At 33.4% G+C, this 26,326-nt stretch overlaps 1 protein-coding gene and 1 non-coding gene across 11 annotated transcripts in view; both read right to left on the bottom strand.

The window, feature by feature from the left end:
* The window catches only part of PHC3 (polyhomeotic homolog 3), a 72,875-nt gene that overhangs the window by 10,364 nt on the left and 36,185 nt on the right, over positions 1-26,326 (bottom strand). For 6 of the 10 annotated variants that reach the window (XM_032484456.1, XM_032484478.1, XM_032484493.1 and 3 more), the window contains 8 exons: positions 25,093-25,964; positions 24,749-24,796; positions 20,190-20,343; positions 16,047-16,297; positions 13,281-13,440; positions 7,609-7,723; positions 4,541-4,673; positions 4,218-4,449 (listed from right to left, as the gene is read on the bottom strand). In XM_032484456.1, coding sequence (XP_032340347.1) covers positions 4,218-4,449; positions 4,541-4,673; positions 7,609-7,723; positions 13,281-13,440; positions 16,047-16,297; positions 20,190-20,343; positions 24,749-24,796; positions 25,093-25,964 — 1,965 coding nt within the window. Of the gene's footprint in view, positions 1-4,217; positions 4,450-4,540; positions 4,674-7,608; positions 7,724-9,469; positions 9,547-13,280; positions 13,441-16,046; positions 16,298-20,189; positions 20,344-24,748; positions 24,797-25,092; positions 25,965-26,326 lie in introns of those variants that run through there. The other 4 variants (XM_032484498.1, XM_032484471.1, XM_032484502.1 and 1 more) reach the window with 4 other exon arrangements.
* On the bottom strand, positions 5,311-5,413 carry LOC116666868. Its single transcript, XR_004323681.1, has one exon. It is a non-coding gene; the product is annotated as a U6 spliceosomal RNA (small nuclear RNA).

The raw sequence follows: 26,326 nt of genomic DNA, 5'->3' as shown, positions 1-26,326 counted from the left end.
TTTCCCACCTTCTCTGTTGGTTGTAGCCTTCCTGTTTCCCACGTATCAGTTAGCTTTTCAATTTCTCTATTTTAATCGTTTCTCAGACTTTCTAAAACTGACATTTCAAAAGTATCTATGCGAAATTTTTATGGTTTTGGCCATTTACCACATAAAAGAAACAATACAGTTAAAATGGGATTACTCACCATAGAAAAGCCCCTTTTCTTTTCCCAGAGGTAGCTCTCAAAACTGGGCAGACAAAACTGACTAATCTTGCATCTAGTTGTGACTTCAACCTTCTTTTTATGAAAGAACTAACGTTCTTCTCTCTTCAGTCTTACTTACAAGAACACAGGGAAGAAAAGAAGAGAGAGAAAGATAGGATAGGACTTACTTAGATTCAGAAAACAGGAGCAATGAGAAGTAATAAGGACCATAGGAGCTACATTTGGGAATAGAAACAAGGAGTTCTCCATGAAGAAATAGACAGCCTGTGCTTATTCCTCTGTATTATCAGATCCCTCTCCAAATGTCTTCTTGTAGGTGGACAGCAAATGTATCAGCAAAATAATAAAGAATAAGAAGTGTCTGGGGAAACAGCATGATCAAACAGGAATGCATTATCTTCAGAAGTTTGGATCACAACTTTCTTAAGCCAACCACAAAAAAAGGTAGTAATATGCTAGTATAGAAATAAAAAAAATAAAGCAACTTCAAAAGGGAGGGAGGAAGCAAAAGCAATTATGCTTCCAGAAACTCATTAGAGAAAGATACTTTTTTTAAAAAAAACTATACACTCAAGATATACTATGCTAAAGTTCTATGAGTTTCTGACATATCCAGAATCTACTTCTGTTAAACAGCTGGTGCCCCAGGGACATTACAAAACATAACCCAACTGCAGCAACCAGTCAGCTCAGCTGGCTTTACATCAACAGAAGCAGCCATCAGTCTAGGCATGGACCTCTGGACACGGACATGGGTCCCAATGAACTTTCTAAGTGTCCAGTCACCTTTCCAGCTAAACTTTACTAAAGCAAAAACACCCTGCACAAAAAATACCTTCAGTAAAAATGGTGAAAAGATATCACCTGCACTCAGTACTACAGAATAAACAAGTCCCAGTATTAGTATGATGAAAACCAGTAAATAATGTTTTTAGACAATTTGTACTTTAAATGCCTACAGAGAAACCAAATCTACTGGAGGTTTACAGATCAACAAACACAGACTAAACTGATCTTTGCAAAAAGCAGTTCATTGTTATCAAGTTAGAGTTAAAGAAGGTAACTGCAGTAAACTGAAAATAAAAGGAACCATTCCTATAGAGAACTTCTTAATGTACAAATATTTAGAAGAAAATAATTTTTCACTCTGGAAATAGCTCTGAGATTGGTCTGTGTATCAGCTCTAATATGGCTCCACCAATATGGTTCACAAGGTGACACTATACAAACAGAAGAGAAAACTCCAGGAATAAACATAGGTATCCTAATAAAAGAGGGAAACCTCAACTGGAAAGAAACAAAATTGAAGAGATTTCAAAATTTACAAGTCTGGCCACTCCATAAGAAAAGCTCAGCAGTAGTCTACTGGGTGGGGGTGGGGGGGTGGAATCCAGCCATGAAGGAGCTGCAAGAGGCTCAAAAGGAAGTTTATAAAGGACAGAACATAGAGAAGTGAAGACAGAGGCATTTTCTGCCATGAGATTTGCCTTAAGCTACAGGCGTTGTTCAGATAAAAACCCCAGGAAAGAAAATGTAACTGAGCACACAAATAAGCTTGTTATTTAGTCTGTCAAAGCAGCTGGGAAATACTCTCATTTACTCAGTAAAAGAAAAGCAGAGTTATATTCAGCAGACTCATAAACAGCACCAAGCAATTCTAAATTAAAGCAGTCTCCTTTATATGTAATGTTCTCTAAACAACTGGCAACAAAATTAAGTGTCTTGATGAACTCACTAAGACAGGCATCTCAAGTTATAAAAAATTATTTTTTTCAAGTCAAATAAAGCAAGAATGAGACAAAGAAGTTAGCCTTTGTTCTAATAAAGCAGCCAAGAGTATCCTCATGGCAAATGGATGCTAAGAAACATCAGAAAACAAGCCCTAAAAAATAGCATATGAAGTGATAGAAGAATCAGCAATATTATTTATTTAGCCAACTACTTTCCTGTTCCCCAAAGGAAAAGAAATATTTTCCCCCAAATGAGAAATAAGGCTAACGAACAGCTCACATACCCTAAAACTATGTCTGAAGATGACAGAATCAAAGTCCAGACCAAGGGATCAGTGTTGATTCCAAAGTTAATTCTCAACATATCTAGACTGATATAAAACCTAAAATTTATTTCAGAAAATATTAAAACCGTAATCAGCGAAGACTCACCTCCTCTAAATATGTCAGTTTTTTAAAGCAGATTTTAAACCCACATAGTCAGTACTTAACTCACACCTAAAGGTTTTCCTAGGTGTGTGTTTAAGTATCTTTCCATGAAAAATGTATCCCTTCTTTAAACAATTTCATCTTTCTTTGAAAGTGACCATATCTTGTTTTAAAAAAAAAGAACCAAACTTTTTTAGCATTTCTAAAATTAGCTATTGAAAAAAAATAAAATTTTTGAGATAGATATATATATATATATCTTCTTCAACTTACATCCCAATAAACCCATCATAAGTTGAAAACATCATTAAGTCAAAAATACATTTAATAGACCCAATCTTCTGAACATCATAGCTTAGGCTAGGCGACCTTAAACATCCTCCAGAACACTTACGTTAGCCTAATGAAAGTTGGGCAAAATCATCAAACACAAAGCCTATTTTATAATAAAGTACTGAATCTTACGGAATTTACTGAATACTGTGAAAAACAGATGGTTTTATGGGTACAAAATGGTTGTGAGTATATCTTACCCTCGTGATTGTGTGGCTGACTGGGATCTGTGGCTTGCTACCCTGCCCAGCTTGAGAAGAAAGTATAGTACTGCATCTGTCTAGCAAAGATCAAAATTCAAGATTTGAAGCACGGTTTCTACTGAATGCGTACCACTTTCACACCATCATAAAGTCAAAAGATTGTAAGTCAATCCATCATAAGTCAGGGGTCATCTGTATAAGGTAAATGGCTGATAAATTTTTTAAAAAAGCAGAATACTTCTGAACATACTTTCTTCACTCACACAACACTTTAGTTATAAGTTTGCTTCCGAGACAGTGGTCACCTTCACAGAAAGATTAAACAAAAATAGCTGGGTTAATTTTAATAAGTCTGTAGACAAGTTCAAAGGGGTATCATTTTTCTGGAAAGCTTGTGTCAAAGAGAAATGGTATAATTCACCAAAAAAAAAAAAAAACTGGAACAAATATTTTAAAAGTCTTATTTTCCATATTCATAAAGTCAAAATGAGTAATAAAGATTTGCTGATTTAAAATATATAGTCTTAATATATATAGCCAGTGTGGGTCTCAGCATGAGCAGCATGAGCAGCTGTTATTTAGTAGCCAGCCCCTTAGAGGAAGTGGATATAGAAGATTATTGTTGTATTAAAGAAAAAAGATAAAGAACATAATGGCAACTTAAGCTGATCGAAGAAGTTCCAAATGAGAGAGCAGAAAACATAAATAAGAAAGTTACCCTCAATACTGGAACGAATTCTAGTTGTCTACTTAATTTCAGAAGTGGTCTTAATGTCTACTTACTGCAAAGAATCAAAGAATGCAGCTACTTCTAAAAGAACCAGCTTAATTTTTCAAAAGAAACCAAAATTTTATATACTAAAAGGTCTTATTAGCTTTCAAAAATGTTTTTTAAAAATTATTTCTTATTTCATTTTAAAAAGGTTAAAGTAGGAAATAAGGAGGAAATAAGGAATAAAAAACTTGAAGAGCAGAAGGGAAGAAGTGTCTGACTCAATCTCTCTACTGACCTCTCGAGAGAAATCAGACTGAAGAGAAGAGAGCACCTTTAGTATCTTCACCGGCTGAGGTGTCACAGCAGAAGCAGGACTAGTCAGTTTTTATCAACTTGGAAGGTATGAGAAAATACCCAGTTGTGCTGAGGGAATAAGCAAGAGGAAACAGATCACATTTCAATAGCAAATGCCATTTAAAGGGTACATATACAGAGAACTTCTCTAGCCCTTTTGTGCAACAGGATGGACGGATCTAGCGTCATTCCAGCGTGTGAATGCACAAGAAACGTACTAAGGCCAAAGTGGTGAATCACATACCAGGCAAAGAATGGATGAAGGCCCAGACGTCATCAACTGTCCATATAGATGGCTCTGTTTGTGCAACTGGTAGCAAGTCACTGTTCTCGGGCATTTTTCTCATTCTCACGTCACGAAGCTCACGTTCTCTTTCCCGCTCACTTTGCCTGCGCAGGCGTGTTGTCATAGCAGATGGCACAGAATCTTCATGAGAAGCCAAGTCTTCTTCTGCAGATGGATAAGTAATTGGAAGCTGGAAAATGTAGTACAAGTAAAATACAGCACTGCACTTTCCTTGTATTTCTGAAAAGAGTATTGTACATTGAAGCAAGGTTTCTACAGACCTGCCTAAGGATATGGTCTCTTGCTGCCCCATCAGGGCCACTTGGACGACGACCACGATGCCCAAGACTTTGATTATCAGGCTTACGATTCCAACGACTAAGTGCAAATTTTTTAGAACAGCTAACATTGTACCTAAGAAATTCAAGTAAGAAAAAATATTAAATAATGTATGGGACACTCCATTTAGTAATTAATCATGACCTTAAAGTGAATCAGAAAGTGCCATTTACTTCATTATGGACAGTAATACCTAAGAAAGTAAACCACAGTATTTAATAGACTTATTTATGCTAACAGTTAAAAAAAAAAGGCCTCTTTATACATCACAACATAGTTCTCAATGTAATATTAGACACCTTTAGCAAGGTATTGATGTTTTCTTCTAAAAACAGCATGACAGTGGGAGGCTTTCTGCAAAATACAGAGAATAACATTTTTTTTGAGCAGTAAAATAATTCAAGTTTCCAGGAGAAAAAGAAGTTATGAATTAACTATTTAGATGTTCACTGAAACTGTTATTTTCTCAAGTAATCATTTCTGAAGAGAGAATAATGAAAAGAGCTTAATTTAGTAGAGAGAGAGGAAATCTCAAATGGCCAGTAAAATATTTTTCAAATGTAACTAAAACTGAAGAGTGAAAATGTAGTTTAGACTTCAAAATACACAACGAATTCATGGCTCTCACTTCAGGAAATTCAAGTATATGTAATTCTTTGAAATTGGCTTAAAGATTTTATTTTACCAAAACAGACTGTCTAATATATACGTTTTAATTATGGAATACTTCATGAATTTGCCATCATCCTTGCCCAGGGGCCATGCTAATCTCTGCATCGTTCCAATTTTTGAATATGTGCTGTCAAAGTGAGCACTCTAGTATTTTTTAATGTAGACCTTTATAAGGCATGACAACAGCTTAAAAAGAGTCCTATGCCTTTTACTGGGTTCCAGTGCCCTAGAACAGAGGCTGGCAAACTTCTTCTATAAAGGGCCTGATAGTAAATATTTTAGGCTTTGTAGGCTACATGAGTTTCTGGTACAACTACTCAACTCTGCAACTGTAACATGAAAACAGCCATAGACAATGAGCACGGCTGTGTTCCAATAAAACTTTACTTAATAACACTTATATTTGAATTGTATACAATTTTCATGTGTCACAAGATATTATTCTTTTGATTCTTTTTCAACCACCTAAAAACTATCCTTAGTTCAGGGGCCATACAAAAATAAGCTACACAAAGGACTCAGCCTGGGCATGGTTTGCCAACTCTTTCCCTAGAAAGAAGAGTGAAAAGAAAGAATCAAAGAAACGAATTTCTGAAAAGCTATGGAAGGCTAAGAAATATACACACAGTTCCTTTCTTTTTCTTTTTTTTTTTTTAACATATAAATCTGTCACTTTAATTTCTTATTTTCAAAACTCTTGCTCTAAGATGATTTTTCAGGAAAATGAAAAAATAATAAATCCCAATTAACTTTGCTATTAATAACTGTTCTAAGACCAATATACAGATATCAAAAATAAATGTTCCTCACCTATGTTTTATGAAAATATCAGGAGTGAATTGGCTGTTTTTCCCCTAAAAATATAAAAAAGAAAAAAGTGCCCTGATGGCCATTTCATTTTACTCTAAAACAATTAACCAAGCTCCTCCTGTGTTCATGATCCTCATCTGTGGGCTCAGCTCTGAAGGTTTCTGATTTCCAATCACATCAACTGACAAAACTTCTTTCCCAACTGACTAGAGAACAAAGGAGAGAGACTAAACTTTGCTTTTTAGTCCTTGCTATTTAGTCCTTAAATATTTAGATCTCTAAGACAGATAGCTAGGCAGGCAGACAGGTAAACCGTAGTTCTTACCTGACCTAATTTATCCTCTCCTCCTTGCTCTTCTCTCATCTGCATTTTCCTATGTTAGGATCCCTAAACCTCTAAAGAGTTTCACCTAAAGGTACATAACGTGACAGCTCACCAATCATCTCTGGGAAAAGAGTGATGGTAGTTGTGTTAAATGTCCTGAAATATTTCTAAATAGTCTAAAGTTTAAAATATTCTGAAAGGCATTTCTTTTCCCTCAGTTTTTAATCTCTTAGAACCAGAGAGCCGCTATTCTTTCCTGAGGTACATGCAAATCGGAAAACTCCCAAGTCAAAACAGGAGTTATATAATTTGATGAGGACTATCAATAACATGAAAGAATATATATCTGAATAACAGATTGACAATTGAGAAATCAATAACCCATTTTTAGAGAAAAATACTTACACTACTTATTTAACTTAGGTTTTACTAAATAGATTTTAGTGGCACCATAATAAATAATATGTTCAAGCAAGAAATTACCTAGATGTGCCATTAAGATCTCAAATTCTTTGAGAGAATAATAACTTTTGGAACAGAGAACAAATTTGAAAATAATCAACTTGTGCACACACTTCACCATTAGTGGGAAATACCTATATGGGCTTTACTATCAGAATCAGAGGGGTTTTCTTTAATGTAAACTAAACTTGTGACAAGTTCAATGAAGATACTAAAATTTCTTTTGTTAGTAATACTATTTACCTATAATATTACTATTGAAAATACAGATTTAGAAAAGACAGATATTTTGGTGTCTGGTAATGTAACAATGTGGAGAACTTATGCTAAGCTATCTCACTTAGAAACCTGAAATAGGATATGGCTAAAAGAAATTAAAACATTTTAAAACGTAACCAAGTAAATCCAGGTATTTCAATACTGATAAAACAAATATTATTTTGCTACCTTAAGGAACAGTAGTCTATGTATACAGGAGGGATTCTCCTAAACATATTCTTACCACCAGGAGATTGCTACTTCCATATTAGATTATGCTGTATGTGTTAGGAATATGCAAATTTCACAGAGCAAAATTTAAAGACTAAAAACTAAAGTAGCACCAGATAATGCCTATTTGATACCATTCATCTGTGATATCTAGTTTTGACTAATTGTAAACTCTATTCTAAGTTTTCTGGTTTTGTTAGCACTGTATGTTGGTTTTTGCTTTATTTAGTAAATTCAAGGGAAAAATAATACCTCTTGGCACATGACATAGTGCAGAATCGTTTTGACCGCAGAAATTCATTAGCATATCCCATCTTCCCACAGAATTCACACTTGAGCAACTCACTGTCCATTTCTTCTAATGTCTCTAAAAAGAAGGAAACAAAGGGAAAAACTTCCAAAAATTTAATTGTGGCAGATTTTCTTTTAGCTTCTACTTTGGTTGGATGCTGCTAGTTCAGACCCTCCAGGAAACTTAAAAGGAATGGTCTTTTAACTTTTTAATCTATAGCCACTTTGGCCAGACAAAAGCCCCCCAAAACAACCACTTCCACCAACTCCCTCTTGCTCCTGTATAAAAATTTCACGGAGTTTCTCTATATAAATAAGCAATACATTTCTAAAGGTTCACTTTGATAAGATTCCAACCTATCTAAAATGTGCAGATAAGACAAAGTCACTACCTTTCAAGTGGAACACTTTCAGAAAGCATCATGTATATATTAATTTTGATACATTGTGAATATATGAATTTTGATATATAGAGAGCAGAAAACACAATTCTAACTGGAAAGAATGAGGATGACTCCAAAAGAAGGTAAAATTTTGATATGTCCGATTTCAGAGGAGCATTTCATATAATTAACACTCTCAAAGATCTGCAGTGTACAACAAAATATATAAAGATGTATTTATCTAATTATAAAACAGTCCCTTTTAGTTACATCATATTAAAAATCACCAATAGTTTTGTAACTTCTAACCTCTGCTCCTTTTTGCCAGGGTGTTCTGTTAAGTTAGAATGTCCTTCCTCCACCTCTATATCCATAACTTTCTTCAAGCCTTACCACAGGACTCAAAGAAACTTCCTACCTAAATCCTCAAGTATTCAGCAGCAGTCACCTATAAGCCAGCAACTTAATCTTCATGACCCATAGTCTTCTCATCTGTAAAATGGAGTTTATAATACCTTTTCCCAAAGACTTGCCAAGAAGATTACATACATGTGCAACAGGTAGTAGGCATAAAAAAGTGACTGTTCCATTTCCTATTTTCCACGTATGAACTAAGAGTGTAAGACCTGTAGTAAGTGCTTAAGAACTACTTCAATGAAAACTGTTAAATTTTTAAATCCACCATAATTTGCCACTTTCATGCATCACCACAATTCCTACACCAAGTCATATAAAATATACCAAAAAAGCACTCCGCTAACTAAAGCTTTTAGCTGTAAGCTCCATATGTGCTTTTCTGTGTTATTCATTTAACCAAGACTTGTTAAGATTAAGAAAGGGACTCTGAAATGTAGACATGGATGACATGTACTCAATACATTCAAGCATCACAGTATTCTAGTGTTACTGTAGAAGCAAAAGGCAAAGTGCTAAATCAAGTGAAGGTAGTGAGAACAACCGAAAAATATACTATTAAATACTGGAAGTTCCAAGGGACATCCAAATACACTGTCATGACTGATCAAATCATAAACTAGCAAGTGATCATCTTAAGAAAATTCTCAGGACTACCTTCATAAGCAAAACTCAGCTATTCAGTAGCGATGAGGAAGAGTCTCAAAACAAGTAAAATAAAAATTGCTCCTTCCAATGACCTAGAGACAGCTTTCACACACCTGTGCTCCACAACACATTCCTTGGACCTAGTGTCATAACTTCAAGGAGTATTGTTTTCACTTTGTCATGCCTGTAACCAGATCCAACCTGGAAAAGCCTGTACTGGAGACAGAACCTCTCACTTCACCACCACCACCACCAATCCAGTCCCAAAGAGTCCATTCCTCAAGCTGTTCCATTTCCAGACTATACTGAAAGCTTTATTTCAAAAGTTTTTATAATTAACATAACAATATGCAACACTTGATAATAGGTTAGAATACCTTATGAAGGAGAAGGAAATGTTTTTGCTGGTGAGAGAGGGGAGATTCCAAACAGGTATGGTCTAAGGGTTTACAACCTGACAAAAATAGAACATCAGTTTTATTTCTCATAAAGAAGAGAGGAACATTAACAGATTAAAAAAAAAAAAACCCAGTTCTAATGTTTGGTCAGAATTTTAACAAATCTGGTAATGTTACCAAGGCTACTTTTTCACATTTGTGAATAAAAAATTACAAAGCCAAGTAAGTTTTTAAACACTGTTGCATTAGCTAATAAAGATGGGATTCTATGGCAGAGATAGCTGGTAATTCTCTAAAATCCATTCTTCATTTCCGTAGTAACAAAGTCCTAATTTTTAGCTAGGAATACGGCCACTGAGAATAAAAAGCAGTTTCTGCCCTACATGTGGCCAATTTCTGACCAATGACATGTGAATGAAAATGCCTGCAAATTCCAGGTGCCCTTTCCCCCTTCTCACTGATGAGACCGTGATCATGAAGATTAGCTATCTTGGAAAGAGCAACATTCTAGGGATGGCAGAGCCAAGAGACACTGGGAACTTAGGTGCCCAACACAATGGAGCCCTGGACTGCTTACCTTTGGGCTACATCAGAGAAAATTAAACTTTCTTATTTAATCAGATATTATTCTGGGTCTCTAATGGAACAGCCAAACATATACCCTAACCAATAGAGATCCCCAATTTTTTGTGCAAGGAGGAGTTACTTTTTAATTTTTCTGAAGACGTGAGGACACCTGAAGATCAGCAGCAAAGAAAGAGGCAATAAGATAGAAACCATGATCAGTGTGATGATTTACCAGGGAAGACATATGACATTTCGGTAAATCACAAACTACTGGCTGGAGATTCTGGTTATAGAACTAGTACAAACAGAGGCATAGCTTATCCTTTAAAAAAAAGAATAATCCTCATATTAAGTTTTCATACCAAATTAAACTGTATATACTACTAAAACCAAAGCCACTAAATAAGTGACCTCACCATTTCACTCTACAGTATCTCCAGTAAACAATGAAGTATACAGTAAAAGAAACACTTTATAAAATTTCCTTGGGAAATTAAATTATGAAGTATTTTAAAATTTGACACATTTTCTATAAACATATCTCTACTATGAAACAATCACTTTTACAACTAAGTATAATTTAACATATAACAGTGTGTAAATTTAAGGTGTACACTGTGTTAATTTGATACATTTATATATAATGACTGCTTTTGTAGCAATATTGAGCACTTCCTATTACATTTTTATCCTTTCATTTTAGTCATGGGGATAATTAAGTTTCTGTCTCTTGGCAAGCTTGATGATTGTAGTACAATATTGTTGTCTATATTCATTATACTGTGCATTCGATCTCTATGGTTTATTTACTACTCGTTGCATAGATTAATCATCTTTAAATCTTCCTTTTCCTTACCTCTGGTATCTTATCCTTTTAAACTACCCTCTGCCTTGTCTTCATTCAATTCTTTCCTTCCTCTTCTCACCATCACTACAAGAATCAGTTGTATGCCAAACCTCTACATTCATCCTACAGATGACCAGCAGTGTTTCCAAAAACACTCTTGTCCATATCACCTGCCTAGAAATCTTCAGTAACCATCTTCATGACAGCAAGATAACTTAGTTGAGTATCAAAGTAATCTAGAATCTGACTCTGCTCTGACTTTCCACTACTTCTCTGACCCAACTTTCTACTCTTCACTGCCCCCTCCTGAAGCTACCTAGCACTTGCACATCCTTTGTGCATTTATTCAGCACATGCTAACCTGAAAGGTTCTTCTTGTTTGTTATCTTAAATCTATGCTTTACCATCCAAGACCCAGGTCAAATCCCATCTCCACAGAAAACTAAACTAGCAATACTCTCAACCAGTTTTAAGATGCCAAGTTCTTACTGTCTATATAATTCATTTAAAACTTACCATATGCTGCTCCTTAGTTATCTCTCTTGTGGAGACTAATTCCTACTAGATCAAAAGTTTCTCTTGGTTCTAGCACAGTCCAGCACATGTATGTGTCTATTATATTATAAACCACGAGCATCATTAAATATGCTGAGATGCTTCCTAGGCAGTTTTCCATTTTTCTCCAATGTGTGCACATATATTATATATGCTTTTTAGCCTAGAAAACTTTCACTTTACACTTACTGTAGACATAGGTAAGAAAAAAAATCCATGCACATTCATCTTTACAACTCTTCATTTCAAATGAAATTTTTTCTCAGATAAACAGTATGCATAACTAAAAGCAAGTATTCAGGAATTAAATGAAATTAAATTCATAACAACAAAAGGCAAAATGTAGACACTGTTTGGATCTTAATTTGAAAAATAACTATAAAAGGACATTTACACAATTATACAACTAAGGAAATCTGAATATGGCCCAGGTACTAGATGACACCAAAGAACTGTTAATTTTATTTTACATGACACAGCATTGTAGTTATATAAAAAAGTATACTTTTTAAAGATGCACACTGAAGCACGTACAACAAGAACTACTTTTTTTTTTTTTAATAGGAAGAAGGGAAGAAAAGGGAAAGAAAAAGCAACAAAGAGGGAGGAAAGTGAGAAGAGAGGAATGGAGGGAGAAAAACAAAAGGGATGGATGAAGCTTAGTATGGCAAAATAAGGTCTGAAACTGGGTAATAATGTTGAGTCTGGGTGAGTGGGGATTCCTTTTACAGTTCTAACTGTATGTATGAAATTCTTCATGTTTAACATTCTTTTAAATAGAAAAAAACCATCAAATTGAATTCAACATAAGTTAGCAATAAAAAACAAAATTTATACTACTATCATACTCTGCTATTCAAATAAGAAGTAAAACAGTGATAAATCCATTGCAACAGTTCATAAACTACCAACATGACAGAGGTGCCTTCCTCTTAGTTAAGAATGAGGAAAACTACCAGCCAAGTCAGCATCTACTTTGCTTACCAGCATGCTATTTTACTTAGTTAGCAAAGTACAGGCACACGGTATATGCATAATAAATATCCGCAAAATGAATATATTAACTTTAGATGAAATATACTAACACATTGAGGATAATTACTCAGACACAGACGTTAATTCACTACTACAGAGCCCTGACTATACTAAATGCTATTTAATTAAATTGATTTGTTATCAATTACAGAGCCATGATCAGAATCAATAAATGATAAAATATACCATTTTTGCATTTATCTGTATTTGTTTTCCTGCAGTCATTTTGTGTACCACTCTAACTTTTATGGACTATCCATTATTTAAGTCTATAGAAAAAGATTCTTTGACATTGAGAAGATTTAGTGCTATTTCCTCTCTGAACAAATTTAATCACCTCTTGATCAAAGAGTACATCCTTAATACAACTGTAATACCCCCTGATATCAAACATCAGAATACATGAAGTCTACAACCAAGCAACTCAGAAGCTCTAAATTTTTAAGCAAACTCAGTAAAATAGTCATTAAGTCTGCTTAAGAAAAGAAAAGATGGGTTGTTTTGATGCTAAAATTCTGAATTACTTTCATATATAATGGAACTTTTCCCACCCACACTTCTTCAAAAATCAAATAACATTATGAAAATTAACACCAATTTTGCTATTTTAATTATATGGCCATTAAGAGTCTGGTTAGCTTTCCCATTATTTTAGTCAAATAATGCATTATATAAAAATAAAAGTAAATACTTCCAAGTGAAAATCTGTGTAGAATAAAAATCCATGTCCTGTTTCAAGCAGTAAAAGTCAAAGTTAAAGAGTATCTTAAAGTAAAATCCACAAACCTTCAGCAATCATGTCTTCCATCTCTGTGTCAGACGAATTATCTGCATGCTTTGCATTATTCTGTAGCTCCGGCTGAACACACACAGAATTTATCACCTGATTATCCAAAATAGGCCTTTTTTTCACAGGTTGTTCAATCAGCAAAGATGAACGACTCACCTTTAAAAGAGAATAAAATAATCTTTTAAAAGACTTTCAGAAATAACTTAGTTAAAAAAATCTATTGAAATGAATGGTACCTGTGACAATTTATTTGTACGATTTATCACATCCATTCATTAAGTGCTTTATTCCTTGAGAAAAGGTTAGGCAATCTGAACACAAATGCCTTATATTGCAGATCATCAGCAGTATGGCTGCTTCAAAGTCTCGGTCAAATGGGAACTAGGGTCCTAGTTTAGGTAGGTAGTCTAAAAAGTCTTTAAAAATCAGTAATAAATTTTGATTAACCAGTACTTTTAATTTATTTCTTCTACAACAACTTTTAAAATTCATTGTTCATGCACAAAGCTTTTTATTTGTAGGATTATCTCCTCAGGATAGATCATTATTATACGTACTTTAAAGATAAGGGAATTAATGTTCAAAGTATGTAGGTGATTTCTTTACAAAAGCAGAATCAGGACTAGAACTCAAGTCTCCTAACTCTTAGTTCAGCAACCTAATGCATTATAATCACAAAAATAACTGGAAAAATCCTCAAACATTAACATTAAAATAGACAACAAAAATATATTCACTTATGTTCAGTATACTTGGTTAAGTCATGAAAACTACTTATTTTAGAAATGTTTTCAGCAAAACTAATCTAGACCAAAAAAATTAACTGATTCACTACTGAACCCTCAGCTAATCTGAAAAAATGGAACCTTTTATTCTATTTGAGAATGCTGGTTAAGTCTCCAACATCTTCCACACAAGGTAAACAATAGCTTATTGGGAAATTTCTACATGTAACTCTAGGGAATAATCACCCATAAGCTTTTAAATTTTGTTCATTTCAGCTAGTATATGTAATATGCTTCAAGCAAAATTTATGGAAATTATTGCTGAAAAACATTCAGTGCTGCCAGGTATACACTTCTGGTGTGTGAATAAATAATCTTTCTAGACAATAATTTGGCAATATGTATCAGTCTTATGAATATACACATAATGTGATCCAATACCTGTACTTCTAGGAATTTACCCTAAGAAATTATTTAAAATGTGGACAATTTACATACAAAGATTTTCCTCTCATGACTCTTTAAACAGTGAAAAAATGAAAACCTAAATGTCCAACAGTATAGTTGTCCCTCAGTATCTGCAGGAGACTGGTTCCAGGACTCCAGAGAATACAAAAATCCGGAGACACTCAAGTCCTTTACACAAAGTGGTGTATTTTTTTTACATATAACCTATGCACATTCTCTCATATACTTTAAATGATCTCTAGATTACTTATAATAACGAATACAATCTAAATGTGAAGTAAATAGTTGTCTATGCACAGCAAATTCAAGTTTTGCTTTTTTGGAACTTTCTAGATTTTTTTCTTTCAATTTTTAATCTAAATTTGGGCTGATGCCCCAGATATAGAACCTTGGATACTGAGGACCAACCATAATAGAAGGATTACATAATCATGGTTGTCCATAAAGTGGAATGTTACATAACCTTTCAAAATGTTTCCAAAGTATTTAACCAAATGAAGAAACAAATACTCAAGATATACTAAGTGAAAGAAGCTGAACTATATATATATGAAATAATCTTGAGCACATGAAAATATAGGTATTAAAATACACTCTGTGGTATTACTGAGGATTATTTGTTCTGTACGTTTCCCAAATTTGTCATTAAAAAAAAATACATATTACTTTTGTAATCTGAAAAAAGAAGTTGTAACTGTTGCTAGTAATAAGTGATAATAGCTATGGCTGTTAAGTGCCAGGCATTACACAGAACAATTCATGTACATTTAGTCCTCACAGCAACCCTAAGAGCAAAGTAACACCTCTATTTGCTGGATGAACAAAATGAATTTCAAAAAGGTTGAGTGACTTGACAAAGGTTACAGTCACTACATGGCAGAGCTAGGATCCAACCACTAAGGAGGAGGGAGAAAAGACTGCTCCTCCACTTTACTACATCAGACATTCTTATAAGAGATTCAAGTTTAATACACAGTAAACTGAAAACAAAGGCAACTGATTAGACAATCAACTATCAGAGTACAATCACAATGCACTGCCATGAATTTGAAAAATAAGATGATTCAAAGGCCTTCAAAATAAATAATTTTGTTGTCTTGTCTTTGATTTGGGCTTTGATTTTGGCCACTTGTCTTGATTTATTTTCTAAGGAAAAATGTTCATCTTTAAATATTAGCATATAATTAGGTACAGCTAATCTCTAGAGTTTTAGTGATAGATACAGCACCTCCATTTTGAAGTGAGCATTTTGAAGCATTTAAAAAATCTGACTATAGATAAACAAGATTGTATTGTGTAGCACAGGAATAAACATCCTTTCTCTAAAAATTATAAAATTGATAGCCTTATATCCTGAAAAATTTCTCTAGTTTATACTTCTAAATAGCTAGCATAAGATTCTAGAAGTATATTTGGAAATATATAAATAATACATAGAAAGAAATTCTAGATAAAAGTAACAATTTTTGAAATAAAATTACAAGCTTTTTATTAGAGAATAATAGACTATAAATTTTAAAATAATGCTACATGAATAATTTTAAAAGTACAGATTTGCTTGCTACTTACAGGAAATGGCTCCAATCCTTCCTGAATCACAAAACCTTCAATAACATGGGTCAAGATCTGTGGTTTAACAATAGCCTGTGGAGGTTTGTTTTCTACATTGGGTATGCTACTGGGCATAGATGTACTATTATTCCTTGTAGTAGCAGCTGGAAGTAAAAGCGGAGGTGGAGGAACAGAAACATGTGAAGGATCTGATGGAGATTTAATCACTGAAGCACTGACTGATGCCACAGCAGGTAATTCAACTTGCTCTGGAAAAAAAAAAGTCATTAAAAAAAATTTTTTTAAGCATTCTGCTCAGGCAAATATAAAAGAAAATTCAAGAATAAACATTAATAACAATAATAGTTAATATCTGGTGCTTTAAAAAACATTCTAAGAACTTTCTATTTATTATCTCATTTAATTGCCACAATAACCTTAAAAGATACAAACTATCATCCCCACTTACAGAGGAAAGGGGTAACTTGGTCAAAGTTATCATTACAACTTGGTTAAAATGAACTGTCCCATAAGACATGAAAATGTTCTAGAATGTCAATTTAGAATAATCACTAAACTAAACATTTTTAATTTTAAACTATATAGATATTAAATTTCCTAGGTTCCTGTTTATATATCCTAAATGGTAGTGTGGGGGGAGTACATTGAAAATACGCTTAAGTAAAAATGGATCATGAAATCCATGGAGTAGAGATTTTAATGAGTCATACAGATCACTACCTTTATTTCAAGCAGTAAGACTAATTCAAATCCATGCATAAATGTCCTTTGTTGGGTTTTTTGTTTGTTTTTTACAACCCTTCAGTGACACTGTATATGTCAGTTTTGGGGAACACTGCAGAAGCAGGCAACAGCACAACGTTGGGCGGGATCACTGTGATTCCTTCCCTTCAAACTCTGAAGACCACAGTGAGATAGACCCGCAGCCTATGATGGAGACTTTACCTATCCATTCGGCAGCACTGAACCTTCACAGAACTGTACCAAAGTGGAAAGATGCAACCAGCTGATAGCTAGGAGTATCAGTGAGTACAGATGTCTAAGAAAAATAAAGAGCATGCAGTAAAGAGAATACATACTACTTACTGAGCACTTAATATACCACGTGTAAATACCTTATACACTGTAACTCATTTTATCCTCAAAACTAGCCTATGGGTTAAGTACTATTATTATTTCCATTTTATAGATGTGAAAACCAAGACGCAAAAAGATAAAGTAACTTGCCAAAAGGCACACAGCTAATAAGCAGTGGGGCTGGGATACTAACCTAGGCAGTCAGGTTCTAGAGCCAATGCTTTTAATTGCTATGGTAACTCCTCTCCACCATCAGTATGAAAAGGATTGACATCACAATCAAAGGTGGTCAAAATATAGCCCAGTTAGGTAGAGAAGAAAGAAAAGGAATCCCTGAATAATTAAAATTTCAGCTAAAAAATAGTATAGTGATCATCAGTGTAGTGTCAGAAATGGAAACGCTAACAGTTCACACTTAGTAACTCTGATGTGACTAACACCACTATGTAGCTTATCACAGCAATATTACAGACATAACTTAACGTCATTTCCAGGATAAACTGTACTGGAAGACGTGTTTAAAGTCACACAATCCCCCATTAAAAATTAAAACAGAAAGTCAGCAGTTTACTGATTTCTGGGAACAAATACACAATTGTACACATGTACTACCAAACCAAGGAACTTCACAAAAAACCTATCCCACATACTCAATCTTCACATATACTCCTAGAAAAAAAAAAAGGACAAAAGATGTAAAATTCTAAAGAGGGAGTGAGAAGCATTTTTTTCTGTTGGAAGGAAAATACAAATCTATGGAGAACTGAAAAATAAGAACATATTTTAATCTCCCTTACAGATTTATAGATACTTTGTTATTTTAAAAATATAAAGCTGCATTAAGTATAATTTGGTTTGTTCAGAAAATACTGCTTGGTATATTTCTAACTAATTTTTGGATCATATATACAAATGGATCTAAGTTTTGTTGAAAGTAGAGTTGTAAGTTACTGACTTTTTGAAGATGCTAGTTAACTATTACTTGTGAGTTTATAATCAGCTGTTAAATTCAAAAACACAAAAAGCACTGATGTATTATACAGAACAAGAAAACAATTATTACATTCTCTAGATTTAAGACAACTGTGTAAGAGAAAACCCAAGTTAACTGATACGACTTCATTACAGGTTACTCTGCCTATTTGCAGTCTCACTTTCTGAGCAAGATCCATTTTTCTACCCTTTTTATGGATGCTTTAAATTTTTGAAGAATTTTTATAGATTTATGAAGACTGAATATTGAATGGACACAAGTCCCTCTATTTTTGCAGGTCAGTTTATTACATGATTTGAGGAGAGTTATTCTAAAAACCAACCCGTGCCTGCTTTCCCCCGTCATATACTACAGAAAAGTAGTAACAATAAGCACGAAGTAAATTTAAGGAAGATTCAAAAGTCTACATTGTACTTAGACAATTTAGCCAGAGATATATGCTTGCCAGGATCTCAGATTGTATTTGTGAAGAAGCAATGTGAAGCTATTCTTGAGTTTCAATATTTTAAAAATGTTTAATTTTCTTGAGTACCATTAGTAATGCTTATTAGGTAATTAAATCATAGTCATAATACAAGGTTAGTATCCATTTAAACATATAGTGCTGCCTTTAAATCAAAACTCCAGGAAAACTGCAGCAACATAAATCCATTTTCAGTGTACAGAAACAACAAAAATTTAATACTACAGTTTTATTATTATTTTGAATAAACAAAGGCAGTACTATTAAACTTGTCTTAAATATTTTACAGAATTTTATTGAGAAAATGTTTTCTATTTTTTAGGAGGGGGAAAAAGTTGGAAGAAAATTGGTTTTCTCCTTTCCATGCTTTGCAGAGATTGACACTGGCAGTAAGGGATAAAAGCTGGAGAGAAGGGAAGTAATGGTTAAAGATGTGGCATGCTGAAGAAAAGCAAGGACAACGGTTGCTTTGGTAGCAAAGTCAATGCCCCGTTACAGTTTGTTTCCATGCCTAGTACAGTGGTTCTTCTTAACTGAAAGTGATCATGAGATATTCAATAGAGCAGAACACTCTCACAACAAAGCCTGAATCAAGATTAGTATTATCTGGATCAGGGGTCAGTGAACTTTCCATACAGGACATACGGTCTCTGCAACAACTCATCTTTGCTGCAATAGTGCAAAAGCAGCCACAGATAATAGCAGAACAAACAAATGTAGCTGCTGCATAGAACTTTATGGACAATGAAATTTGAATTTCACCTAGTTTTCACATGACATGAAACAATACTCTACTTTTGATTTTGTTTTTCACCATTGAAAATTTTAAAACCATCCTTAGCTCATGGGCCATATAAAAAGAGGCAGCAGGAAAGACCTGAACTGAAGCATGAACCATAATTTGCCAATTGCTGATCTAAATCAAATATTCATAAATTTAAAAAAAAAAACCTAACACAGAATATATCTTTTTTAGGACTTAAACAGTGGCTGTAGGTCATAATGTTTTAATAAAATACCTAGGATTCACAGTCACTTTTATATTGTAAGAAGTATAGAGAGGATTTACTTGAACTCATAGGCTCTGAAGTAGTGAGTAAGAATTAATGCTTAAGCTCAAGAATTTTTTAATCCATGTCTCTAGTAAGAATTAGTGAGGCTTAATTTAAGTACCATCCGGGAAAGAACACTTTTAAAAGCACTTACTAAATCTGGATCACAAGCAGTTAGGAGGAATGTCAGATATGACTTCAAATGCTTTGTGATTTTTAGAAAGTATAATTGAAATCTTCGATAGAACTTTGATTTGTTCTAATTTTTAAGCTGGAAATAGCTTGACACATGAATCTGAATGGGCATATGAAACATCTGTACACATCACTAAAAATTCAAAGACTGAAGTATGTTTTTACTTTGGGTGGTTCCTTAGCAATTGTTTTAACTGTTCCTCACCAAAAAAAATTTTTCTGAATTCTAATCTATGTTTTGCTGCAATTAATTACATAATAAATTAGCTTAATATCATCTCTAGTAGGAAAAAAAAAAGTTTCCCATTACTAACATTTATCTAATAAGAAAATTCCCCCAAATTTAGGTATGTCCTCACCTAACAAAGGATGCTCAGAAGTCAAATCTTCTCCTCTCCCCACAGTTATAGCTGCTGGAGACAACGTGGGTGGTGGTGGGGTTCTGTCCATCCGTACACATTCATCTGATTCTTCTGGCATTTCTTCTTCACATACATCTTCTACTTGATAAACCTGCAACAACAAACCACACTGCCTAAAAATGTTCCTAAAATATATTTAATAAGGCGTTTCTAGTTAAAAATAAATTCTAAATGTTTTTAAAATTGAAGAGCAAGACAAAATGACAATTTGATTGAAAGGAAAACTTTAAATTCATTCAAATGAAGTTTTTCATAATACTTGATGATTTCACTGAAAGCAAGTTGTGGATCTAGGCTAAAAATCACTAAGGTTTCCCAAAAGGTGATAAATCAAATCAGGATATATTTTTACATCTGTCAATTTTTTTTAAATGTTTTAATTTTACAGACTCAAATAACTATTTTGGAAATTTACTACTGTTTCTGTTAACTTCCAATTGTCATAAATCAAAATAGACACTAATATTTTTCACAAGCATGTTAAGTAATCTCCAAAATGACACATAATATATAAGAGAATGTACTGTCTAAAGGACTTCATCCCAGGCTCTTCTTCATTAAACTTATGTGAATTAAAAATTAAATTTTGAATGTAGTATCTTGAGTACCTATAAAAAAGGTATGTGATTACATCTTTTCTTTAATCTTCCGATCTACTCAAGTATCTAATAAAATTTTTAAGCTAATATAAATTAAACAGAAAATATCTGTCTTTGAAATAATACATACATACACACCCCATCCTAAATATTTGACATGTTATTTTTAGTTCTTTAATATTGTTCTATTCTTACAGAAGAAAGTTTTTATCTTTCACTTAACTACTTTGTTATAGTATGGTAAAGACAATACTTAAGAGGAAAACATGGACTTAAGAGCACTCTGAGAAGGAACTATATAACTAAAAATATCAAATTTCTTAATTGTTTTATTAAACTTAAGACTGAATTTTCAAAGTCCACTTGTAGAAATTGACACAGGTATTTTAATTTGTTGTCATTATTTAACCATTACTTTTGAAAGATGATACGTTACAAAAAAACAAAGTCATAAAGCAGTTCACCTCCCTTTTTATGTACAAAGCTTATTACTTAACTTTAAATAGTTATGAGGTTTTAAGATAACTTATCCAAACTGATTAATATTTTCCCCCTCTTTTTTAACTGAAGTATAGTTGATTTACAATACTGTGTTAGTTTCAGGTGTACAGCAAGGTGATTCAGTTATACATATGTATTATATATATTCTTTTCAGATTCTTTTCCATTATTGGTTATTATAACATATTGTATATATGATTAATATTTCTAATAAATGTTAAAACAAAAACATCCCAACATTCACAAAAAAACTTTATGTGGTATCTTATATTGTATATAGTTTTTAATCAAAACTACTGAAAAAGTTTGATGATTTGAAATTAATATAAAAATGATCAAGATTTCTGAAAACCAGCATAAACCATGTATGATAAAAAGGACTATGAAGTTTCACCTACAAAGGCGTATCTAACAACACTGATAGAATTAAAAAAAAAAAAAAAAAAAAACCAAAAATCCCTAACTTTCCAAGCCTCTACTAAGAATAAAATATCTTTCCTTTCGCCTTTTTAAAAACTTCAAAATCTTACTGTTACTGATAATTCTGTATCAAAAATAACTTACAGAACTGTAATCTGAATCAGCTACTAAGGATGCAACATTTTAAAAAGTTACTTGCTCACAACCATGCATCTGGAAACCTGTTTCATAGAATTAAAAAAAAAACAAACCAAAAAAACCCTAACTTTCCAAGCCTCTGCTAAGAATAAAATAGCTTTCCTTTTGCCTTTTCAAAAACTTCAAAATCTTAGTTACTGATAATTTTGTATCAAAAATAATTTATAGAACTGTAATCTGAATCAGCTACTAAGGATGCAACATTTTAAAGTTATTTGCTCACAACCCTGCATCTAGAAACCTGTTTCACCAAGAGAGTCCTTGCCTCATGTCTGGATCCTCAGGAGGGAGAGCAGTCGCTCATTGCTGTACAGTGCAGCAATGACAGCTGCTAGTATCTGTTCATGGAAGTTTTTTTAATGATGATAAAGTCCAATACAGGGAAAGGGATCCAAAAACAAAAATGTCCTAGGGGTTACAGAGGGGGGAGGAAAAAAGAAAAAAAGAAAAAAAACCTTCTAGTGAGGGGCATCTGCTGAAGCAGTGATTAATTTGGCAGAGTGGTGGGGATGCTGATTCAGAGGTAATTAGACAAGTGTGTTTTTATCAACCAGTTCAAAATCTATCTATGTAGCATTCTTTTACTAGATATTACTTTTCTTCCAAAGATCAGCATTTTTTCTTAAACTACTGAAACACCCTCTTAAGATTAATGCTGCCACAAGTTTTTCAAACACCTACTATAGTACCTTTTAAGGAATCAAAGTTTGATCATGCATAGTACTCTGATTTTTAAAAAAATAATGAAAAAATCGTAAAGGATAAAAAGAGGCAAATACAAATAGACTCCAAAATAATCCATCAAAAAATACTATAAAATATACTTTTCATTCCTTATAGGTAAGCTTATTTATACATACTTTTTTTCTAAATTTCCCATGTAAAGGCAAAATAAGTTAATGAATAAAAAAAATAAACATCTGTCACAGACATCTGGCACCATCAGCATAAAAAAATCTAAGCACAACAAACTAAAATATTGAATAAAAGCAAAGACGTGAAGATTTTGCTCATAGATCATTTGGAAACTGCATATCACAATTTCTCTTTAGCTCATAACTACAGCTATTCTAGAACTTTCAGTGTGCCAAACTTACCTCAGTAAAATAATTAGCTCCATCTGTCTCCCTTTTCTAAATTGTGGAACATTTATTAGTAATCAATTATGAACTCTCACCAAATCTTACTTATGATACTCAGATGTCAACTAAAAAATCTTAGTTTTATAAATACATCCTTTAAAAAACATACTGGTTTTACTTTGATAATTCACATTTATTTTTGAAAATTTCACATTTCTTAAGAAGTAGTATTTTTCTACTTTTAAATACTTGAAACCAGGAAATTGTGAAGGAATGTATAATTTGTGAAGAAATATGATGATTAAAAAAACAGATTTGATTAAAGGTAAAAAAGAAAAATACAGCAATTTAATAAATAGGCTATAGTCCTCAAAGGTAAAAGATAAGAAAGATAACATGGAACATCTATAGGAAGTATGATCATATCAGTGATAGCAGAGAAAGTTTTTTTTTTGTGGGAAAAAAAAAAAAAATCCCAAAATGAGACAACAAATTAAAAAAAAAACTTTGAGAGGAAGGCAGGAAGTAACAAGAACTGAAATATTTTTAGCTTTTTAAATGTTATTATGTTTTTGATATTTCTATCCCAAACATACTCCTCTACGGTTTGCCCTAACAAAAACAATTAGAAAAATATAGAGAAATTTCAGATTTTACTTGTTAAAAACCAATTTATCGAACTAGAAAATGAGAATATAAAATCAAATTAAATATGATTTCTATGAAGGTACTTTTCACTTTGAATCCTGTGTTTTTATAATAACCATAGTAAACTCTTCAAAAATCCATTAAAAGAAAACATAGACATAATTGAAATACAAACATTTCTAGATGTGAATTGTTTTTCATCAAGTTCTGTTTTTAATAAAAGTGAGTAGGAAGTAGAATTCAATCTCTTCATGCCTATTAAGATCAGTCAGAATGACAAGAATAAAGAATCTGTAAATCTGCATCCCTGGAACCAAAATGTTTCCCATTAAGGAATAGACAGACTTTGAAACTCCTTTCCTTTCTAAGCTAATGGTCATTAGGCCCTTAAGTGATAAAATCTCTTTAGTGGGGTTTGATATAAAACTTCCTTTGGGCAGACTGTTTTTTCCTCAGTTACATAATAATTATGAATTTGATCATTCTAATGAACATTCAGAGACCTTATTTCAATTTGTATTGTAAATTCTTTTATAAATTTTAAAAGTCATTTATAGAATGTTTAAAAGAAAATAATTTTTCAGGTTAATTTTGCTTTCTAGGCAATATGTACCATTTTTAGAAGTTTATTTTGATAAGTTTCACCACAATCTCAACTATTCAAAACTTTTACTCCTCCCAGTAGACTTTTTCAGCCTCAGTATTCAGTTCATCCACTGAGATTTTCTTAGCTTCTTAAATGAGAAATATTTTAAGTCTATGTTCTCCTTTAGCAGAAATTAAAAAATCAGTTTAATAATCTTAAAAGATGGCCTTCAGTTAATGTTTTTTGCGAAGTTGAATTATTCCCTAGACTGTTTCTTATAAAATTTTAATTACAAAATATAATTTTACTGGAAAATGACATCATACAAGCATACCTCCACTGTGAAACAAAGCCCTTAAAAGCCTAGAAGTTCAGAATGCACACAACCAAAAAGGTTAGCTAGATAAACCATACGTTTAAGAACATACAAGCCAACAGAAGGGATCTATGAAGGATAATCACCTTAAGAGAAAAAACTTTGTGCAGATGACACTGGTTCAAATGCATTCCCTTGGGGAAAAAAAATCAACTCTGTAAAGATAGCAGATGGATTTGTTTAAATAGTAATAAAATTAACGAGGGACTTTTAATAACCATCACAAATTATCAAGCATGCAACCATACTACAACAAACGGCATTTTTTTGTGTGCGTGCCCATACAGCATGTTTGTCAGACACTGACAGATGGAAATTCCAAGCTTTTTAAATTCATAGGCATTTAGATCTAGCAATAAAACATAATGTGGGAGAAAATCATTTTTACTTTCAGTTCAGCAAGAAAGTCAAAGAGCTTCCAAGGGCTTACCACTGGTGGATCAACAGGTGCTGGTGGTTGTACTTGTAGGTTTACCGCAACAGTCTGTGGAGGAGGAAGAGTCTGAAATGGCAACTGGACCAAAGCTTCTGCAGCTGGAAGCTCCTCTTCTGACACCAAAGCATTCTGCACCAAAACCTGGCCCTGGGATAGAATTTCAGGCTGCACTTGTAAAGACTGCATAGACTGCAAGGGCAGTGATGGAATCTGAGCAGGAGGAGATGTCGACATCTGTGGAGGGGTTGCAATCGGGATTGGAGAAGACTGCAGGGTTGAATACTGCTGGTGTGATGTTGGAGAAACAATCTGCTGACCTGGGGACACCAAGGCAGACTGCTGAACTGGGCCAATGTGTACAACAGGGGAAGCTGGAAGTGGAAGATGGGACGGAAGATTCAGCTGTGCTGTAGGTTGCACCTGATTAGCAGGTGGCTGCTGCAAGTTTGACCCTGGCTGGAGAGCTGATGACACAAGAGGATGTGGCTGAATAAGTGCTTGTGGGTGAATAATTATAGTAGGAGACTGACTTGGTGAATGGGGTGGTGGGGGAGACACCACTACAGACTGCTGTGCTGACTGTGACTGGCTGGGAGACATTGTTAAGGGAGGGGGATGACTCTGAATTGGTGAGCAGTGCTGTGACTGGGCACTGCTGGGAGCTGGAGGAAGGCCATGGTTTTGGAGTGGTATACAGTGCTGAGATGGGGGTGGGTCTTGAGTTGGATTCTGAAGTGTGATTGGCTGAATTTGCTGTTGCTGCTGCTGTAGTATCAGCTGATGATGGGAAACTTTGGGAGGTGGTGAATGAAGAGGAATCTGCTGATGTTTTATTAGAGGATGAGGCTGAATTGGAGGATATGAAGCTGTGAGAGAAAAAAACGACAATTAGTATTTATTTCAAAAATACCATCATATAAATTTTAAAATAAATCTAAAGGAGGAAAGATTTCACATCAGAAGGTCATAATCATCAGAAACCAATTACAAGTCTTCCCAACAAGAGTGACTTGAAAATGTAACGACAAACAACTTTTCCTTGGAAAACTACATAATTTCATAAAATACTGTGATAAGTTCCAAAAGAAATTTGCCTCAATTGATTCATACATGATTTATTCTTACTAAATTTTATAGGTCACCAGAATATTTCCATTAACTTTTAACAAAGTTTATCCACTTGAATTCCTTCTCTGGGAAGAAGAGGAATACAACTGAACAAGTATAA

Source organism: Camelus ferus, chromosome 1, assembly GCF_009834535.1.
Source record: "Camelus ferus isolate YT-003-E chromosome 1, BCGSAC_Cfer_1.0, whole genome shotgun sequence".
Taxonomy (NCBI): domain Eukaryota; kingdom Metazoa; phylum Chordata; class Mammalia; order Artiodactyla; family Camelidae; genus Camelus; species Camelus ferus.
Note: the sequence above shows the minus strand (reverse complement) of the source record. Positions and strands in the feature narration are given on the sequence as shown.